Source organism: Nannospalax galili, unplaced genomic scaffold (genome assembly GCF_000622305.1).
Source record: "Nannospalax galili isolate Female #2095 unplaced genomic scaffold, S.galili_v1.0 scaffold278, whole genome shotgun sequence".
Lineage (NCBI taxonomy): Eukaryota > Metazoa > Chordata > Mammalia > Rodentia > Spalacidae > Nannospalax > Nannospalax galili.
Window position 1 is genome coordinate 2,847,860 of NW_008347536.1, and position 7,745 is coordinate 2,855,604.

General features: G+C 40.3%; 1 protein-coding gene across 4 annotated transcripts in view; it reads right to left on the reverse strand.

Moving 5' to 3' along the window:
* Ccdc81 (coiled-coil domain containing 81) overlaps positions 1-7,221 on the reverse strand; it is a 54,598-nt gene extending 47,377 nt beyond the window's left edge. Inside the window, exon 1 of one of the 4 annotated variants that reach the window (XM_029568879.1) lies at positions 6,872-7,221. In XM_029568879.1, coding sequence (XP_029424739.1) covers positions 6,872-6,950 — 79 coding nt within the window. In that variant the 5' untranslated portion in view covers positions 6,951-7,221. The remainder of the gene's footprint in view (positions 1-6,871) is intronic. The other 3 variants (XM_008844137.3, XM_029568880.1, XM_029568881.1) reach the window with 3 other exon arrangements.
* Positions 7,222-7,745: the final 524 nt, after the last annotated feature.

Genomic DNA, 7,745 nt, shown 5'->3' on the forward strand with positions numbered 1-7,745 from the left:
TATCTTTAGATTTTACTTCCAAATAGCCTTTCCATCTATACATTTTTCTCCATTCCCTCAAGAACCAATGTGGACAAAGCTAACAGCTACTCTCACCTATGCTATAACAATAAGGAACTCTCTAGACAACCCCTCATGCTCCATACAGTGATCATAGTGATCTTTTCAAAATGCACACTGATGATTCCTTCAATGCCTTCTTTACCATCCCCCCACAATTGAAAATACTTCTGTTCCACCAGGAATAACATAAAGGCCAACATCTCTAATGTGACTTACAAGATTCAGGCACTGGTTCTTGAGGCTGTTTCAACCTGAGTCTCTGTTCTGGGAAGCTAACTCCCTGTATTTTAACTGGATATAATGGACATGTATAGATTGTTGCATCCAACAATAGCAGAATAAACATTCTTATCAAACTCATATGGAATAGCCATCAAATATACAAACACACCTTTTTAAGATTCATTTTTAATTGTGCATGCTCGCGTGGGTGCATGTGTGTGTGTGTGTGCGTGTGTGTGTGTATGTGTATGTGTGCATGCACCAGCAGAAGTCAGTAGAGGGCATTGGATCCTCTAAAGTTCACAAGCAGCTATGAGCTGTTTGACTCAGGTCCTCTGAAAAAGCAGTCCTCACTCTTAACTACTGAGCCATCTCTCCAACCCCATAAAACACACCTTAATAAGTTTAAAAGAATATGTCATGCAATGTCTATTTTCAGACCACACTAGAATTAAATTACAGAAAGATAACTGTGGGGATGGAGAGATGGCTCAGTGGTTAAGAGCACTGTCTGCTTTTGAAGAGGACCCAGGTTCAATTGCCAGCACCTACATGGCAGCCAACAACCATCCGTAACTATAGTTCCAGAGGATCAAATGTCCTCTTCTGACCTCCTCAGGATTGCATGATATGGGTGAACTTATACACATTCAGGCAATATACTCATACACATAAAATAAAACATAGCAAAATATTTTTGAAAAATAAAAATAAAATATTTAAAAAAGAAAGATAACTGTAAAATCCCAGAATAAGTGGACATTACACAATATGCTTCTAAAGAAAACTTGGATCAAAGAAGAAATCATAGTAGAATTTTTAAAATGTTCTAAACTAATGAAAATATAAACAGCATATCAAAATTTGTGATATACAGCAAAGTGGTGCTTGAAAAGAAACCTACGGCATGGCACATATACATAAGAAAGAAGAAAAGTCTAAATAATTCAAGATCTCAATTGATTCAACACTAATCAATTAATGTGATCTATGACATCAGGCTGAAAAAGAAAGATATGATCATATCAATAGATGCAGAAATAACATTTGACAAAATCCAGCACCCCTCCCCATAAGAAAGAAACTCTCAGAAAACTAGTGGGTTCATTGACTTTGCGTTGATACAGTGAAATAACATGAAGCAGATGACTTATAAAGAAGTTTATTTAACTCAAGTTTTCAGAGGTTCTAAGTACAAGATCAGGCAGCCTCACTGATTTGGCCTCTGTGCAGTGGTACATCATGGTGAGAATGTTTCTGCATGGAAGAGCTTTTATGGTCAAATATGAAATGATGGGGGGGTGACTGGAAGGACACAATTCTAACAACCTAAGGATCTCCACTAGGCTCTGCCTCCCAAAGGTTCCGCTACTTTCCAAAGTAATACTTGGGAGACCAAGAATTCAGTCACAATAGACCCTTGGGGTATGCTTAGATCTCACCTGAACCAAAACAGAAAGCTTCATTAACTTGACAAACACATGCAAATAATAATATAATGGCTGGAGATATGCATCAGCAGTTAAGAGCACTGGTTGCTCTTACAGACGACCCCAATTCACTTCTCAGCACCCACATGGCAGCTAACAACAGTTCATAACTCCAGTTCCAAGGGATTTAATGCCTTCTTCTGGCCTCCTCAGTCACTGCACACATGTAGTACACTTACATACATGCAAGCAAAGCACTCATACACATAAAATTAATTAATAATAAATAATAAAATTTTAAAACAATATCAACTAACATACATAATTTAAGAAACATGAAATTTCCCACTAAAATCAGTAATTTGGTGAAGGTATCTTCACTACTCCTTTTCAATATCATACTACAAGCCTTAGCAAGGACAGTAAGATCAAAAAAGAAAACAAGAAGACTGGAAAGGAAAACATAAGACTATTTGTACATGACATGATCATCCATCTGTAACAATCAATGCACCCCCTGAATAAAAAGCACCTGTACGTAATCATAGCAACGTTCCAGGATACAAGGTGCATCATTACTTTTCCCATCACTGAGACAGAATACTTGACAGAAGCAACTTAAAGGATGAATAAATTATTTTGGATCACAGTTTGGATGGTTCATCATAGCAGGGAAGTCACAGCTATAGGAAACAGATTGACCCAGGCAGCAAAAGCTTATGATGTAACTTGTCCATCTATCAGCAGACCATGAAGCAGAGAGCTCATGACAAAAGCAAGCACAAGCTATAGCCCTCAAAAGCCCTCAAAAATCCACTCTCAGTGACCACTTCTGCCACCCGGCCAGGCTCCGCAACATCACCAAACCATGCCACTAGCTGGAAACCAGGTGTTCAAACATATGAGACTTTGTGTGACATTTCACATTTACACCATAAAATTCTACCACTGGAATCCATAGACTTGGGGCTATCTCCTAACACAAAATTCATTTAGTCCAACTTCAAAAGTCCCAGGACTCTTAATGACCCCGACACTGTTCAGCAGTCCAAAGACTCTTCTGATTCATGATGAATTTTTGTCTTTGAATCTCTATAAATTTTTTTTAAGTCATATACTTCCAATATACAATGGCACAAAATAAACATTCCCATTCCAAAAGGGAGAAGGAAAAAGTGAACCAAAGCAAGACCAAAACACAACAGGGCAAATGCGAAGCCCTACAGGCTCCATGTCCAGCATCTGAGATTCATGGTGGCATTATTTGAGCTCCACAAGGCTTGGATAGCCCCATCCCTAAGGCCCTGATGCCCACAGCTTACACAGGTTCTCCCCTAACCTGGTTGTACTTAGTATCTGCAGCTTTAACTGACAGAGATTCCACATTCAACATTTTGGAGTCTCCACTGCAACTTGGGCTTCACCCTCACCAGTTTACACCAGTTCAGCATCTCTTTGGGTACTCCAACACTGCAAGGCATTTTTCCAGAACTTTGGCTCAAGGCTTTATGATCTCATCACTCTTGCATTTTGTATGCCTGAAAATCCAGCACCACATGGATGATACCAAGTTCTGCTCTCAGCTCAACATGTAGCTGGGTCCCCTTTCACAATAGGTGTAGTCACTTCTACTGCATGTCTACCCATGTGGGTGGACCTGGAAGAGGTCCTACTGCAGCACTCCCTTTTCAAGCATTCTTTTTAAGGCATTCTTATTTTAGTTAGGTGATCATTTTTTAAATGAATTATCATTTTCACACCCTGGAGCCTTAGATGAGCTGTTCTCTAGGCATCTTTCACAATGTTCCAGCATTTTCCTTAATGGTGATAATCTTGTTAACAATTGCAGCAAATTGAAACTCACTCAAGCTTTTTCTCACCAAACTGCATGTTTATACCTTTCTGCTCCACCTTCTGCTCAGAATTTTCCCTATAAATTTTCCCTATAAATAAAAGCTTAAAGCAATGAGTAACAACCATGGCAGAGCCTGAATGTTACGCTATCTTGGAATTTCCTCCACCAAATAAATTAGTCCATTCTTTTAAATTCACCCTTACTCAAATATTCAGCATATGAGCAAAACATGGCTAGATTTATTTTTTTCCAGAATTCAGCATAAATGGCCTCTCACTCAACTCTTGATATAGTCCTTATCTTCAGCTGAAGTCTCATGAGCACAGTTGCTACTGTTCACATTTCTGTCAGCATTTTGGTTCTCTAACTCTCACCAGAATGGCCTGTTAATCTCTGCTTACAGCATTCTAGGGGTTTCTCTAGCATACATCCCATAACTTTTCTACATGCCTCCCACAAACCAGTTCTAAAGGCCTACAGACCAAGTGGTCAGGTATATCACAGCAATGACCCCACTTCTCGGTACCAACAGTCTATACTAGTTATTTTTCTCAATGCTGTGACAGGGCACCTGGGAAAGCAACTTAAGGAAGGAGAGGTTTGTTTTTACTTGGTTTACAGGGTTTATTCCATCCTGACAGGGAAGGCACAGTGGCTGCAATGGCTCCATCCATAGTGGGAGGAGCATCTTCTGTGAACCAGGAAGCAGAGCTCAGTCTGGTAGCAAGACTGGGATGTAACCCTCAATAGACTGGCCCCAGGAACCCACGTCTGCCAGCCAGACCCCACAGCATCCCCCAGCCAGACCCCACAGCATCCCAAGCAGTGTCGGAGATTAGGTGTTCAAACACATAAGCCTATGGGGGTCATTTCACATTCAAATTGTAGTTAGCAAGGTTAATATAAAAGAAGTAACTTCTCTCTATGTTTCAGTTGTAAATAAGTAGAATTTGAAATTTAAACACAATACATTTACATTAGCACTCCAAAAAATGAAATTCTTAGGTATAGCTAGATCTAACAAAATGTTATAAAATCTATATAAGAATATTTACAAAACTAATGAAAGAAATCAAAGAACTAAGCATTGGAACATTTCATCTTTGTGGATAAGATTCAGCACTGTCAAAATGTCAGTTTTTCTCAAGTTAATCTAGAGATTCAAGGCACTCTCACTCAGTATCCCAGAAAACCATTTGTGCATATCAACAATCTTATTCTAAAGTTTGTCTGGAGAGGCAGAAGACTTAGAATAGCCAACAAACTATGTTTTTTTTTTTTAAATAACAGACTGAGCTTGTTAGCACATGCCTTTAATCCCAGCACTCAGGAGGCAGAGGCAAATGGATCTCTGAGTTAAGAGGCCACTTTGGTCTTAGGTCTTGGTCTAAGTTCTAGGCCAGATACCTTGTCTCATAAAGAAAAGAAAAAAGAAATAACAAAGTCAGAGAGTTGATACTCACCAAGTTCAAGACTTATCATAAAGCTGTAGTAATTAAGACGGAGTGTCCCTGGCAAAAGACTACATTACAAAACAGAAAGCTCAGAAATAGATCCAGCCAAATACAGCCAAGGGAACTTTGACAAAAGAACAAAGGAAATGCAATGGTTTTTTTTTAAACATATAGTACTGGTGTAACTGGACATCCCTATGCAAAACCATCAATATCAACACAGACTTTGTATGTTTCACAAAATAACTTAAAATGAATAATAGGGGCTAGGGAAATAACTCAGCCAATAAAGTACTTTCTTACATGAGCATTTGGACCTGAATTTGGATTCCCAGCACACATTTTTTTTTTAAATAAAAAGGCAAACATGGTGACTGACAAGCACCTGTATTTCCATTGGGGTGAGGGGAGAAAGGCAGGTACCTAGAACTTGACAGCCAGTCTAGCCAAATAACTCCAAGTTCAGCAAGAGACCCCATCTCAAAATATTAAGTGGACAGTGACAGAGAAAGACACCTCAAGTCAACTTCTGGCTTCCACACACATGCACAAACATGTACATATGCACATATATGCACATATACACTACACACACACACACACACACACACACACACACACACACACACACACACACCGGCTCATAGACCTAAATGTAAAATACAAAACTATCAAATGCCTAGAAGATAATATTAAGACAGTCTGGGCCTAGATGATCCAACACCAAAAGCATAATCTATGAAAGATGAAATCAATAAAATGAGCTTCTTTAAATTAAAAACTTCTGCTCTATGAAAGACAATGTCAAGAAATGAAAAGACAAGCTTCTGACTGAGAGAACAATTTTGTGAAAGATATCTGATAAAAGATTGTTTATAAAATGAATATTTAAAAGCTCTTAAACTCAACAAGACAACAAACAATTAAAAGATTGACCAGAGACTCACACAGTTTCATATGGCAAGCTTGTGAAAAGACACTCCACATCATGGTCATCAGGAAAGTACAAATCAAAGCACCAGACATCCCTCTCCCAATGGAATAGCCTAAATCTCCTACACTGGTGCAGGAGCTCCAGTGATTGCGGCTGGGAATGGTCCAGCCCCTTGGGGAGACAGGCAGGCAGTTTTTCACCCTCTGACCATATAACCTACGATCATGGATCCTTGGTACTGATGTAAATGAACTGAAAATAATAGCTACACAGAATCCTGTCCCCAGATATTTATACGAGCTTTATTCATGGTTGCCCAAACTTGGAAGCAACGAATATGTCCTCCAATAGGCAAAAAGATGAATTCTAGAACATTTAGGTAATGAAATTTTCAACACTAAAAAGAAATGAGCTATCAAGTTATGAAAAGACATGGAAGAAATTCGAATGCATATTACTAAGTCAAAGAGGCTAATCTACAAAGGCCACAGATTAAGTGATCTCAGCTAAACGACAGTCTGAAAAGTACAAATCTATGTAGAAAAAAATTATGCTGCACACTTTTAATCCCAGCACTTAAGAGGCTGAGGCAGGAGGATCACAAGTTAAAAACCAGACTGGACCACAGACCTCGGTCCTGTCTCAAAAACAAAAGAACAATAATACCAAAAAAACAACCCAGTATGAAGATTGCAAAAACATCTGTAGGTGAGGTAGGGATGGCTGTTGGTTGTTTTTAGTCAACAGGTTGAGGACTTTGTGCTAATGAGAATGCATGAAATCCTTCAATAAAAATTCCAAGCTGAAAAAAGAAAGAGAAAAAAATAATTGAGCTGTCTCAAGTCCAGCAATTGGGAAACAGGACCATAGCTGGCAAAAATCCAGCCCCAAACCCTTTTTCCAAGTCGCTTACCCTCCTGGCTCAGCGAGGGCAATGTGGGCAGCATATGCCTGCACCGGTCCTGAAAACCAGGGGTGATGCTGTCCAACATCTTCGGTCCCCAGTTGACTCCGTGGTGGGTCCTCGATGGATGGTCTCTTCTTCCTTATATGGAGTTTGCACTAAAATGACTTTCTCACCCTCCAGCCCCCTCTGCCCGGACTTCGGGTGTACTTTTAAATTAAAAATTGTTTTTAAAGTCTTGAACTTCTTTTTTTTTTTCTTAAATAAACGTTCTTTCTCGCCTTCCCTCCCCCCGTGATCTGGCTCTCAGATAACCTGTTCCCACCCACAGGATGCCAGAGAGCCATCCAGCGCTAAGCCAAGAGCGTGTAAACCCACGTCCACCCAAACAGTGAGGGAGGCGGCAAATGATGGGCCAGAGGTTCACTGAGCATAGAATTTGGGAATGGGAGGGCGGGGCATGTTGCTAGGACGCGACAAAGGCTCCCTCGTTGCTAGGACCTCAAAGCCGGATCTGGCCCAGCCCCCTAAGAGAATCCCGCTTCTAGGTGGCCCCAGAGCTCAGGCAGCGATACCAGGAAGTACTTCTGAAAACTGATCCCCCCCATCTTGCGTCAGCAGCAGAGAGACTTGGCTTTGAAGGTCACTGTTTTAATCATTTTAAGCCCATCTGAAAGTGCGCTTTGCCAGCATTGGTGTATGAATGCTCTGTATCTGAGGGATGAGTTCGAGCTGGAATTTATTTCTTGCTTTGGATTTTTTTGGTGGGCTGGGGTTTCGGGGGAGGGATGTTTGGGGGGGAGGGTTGTCTTGTTTTGTTGTTTTACCAGCTCACTTCTTAGAAAATAGACGGTTGGCCGGGTATGGTGGCACTTGCCTTTAA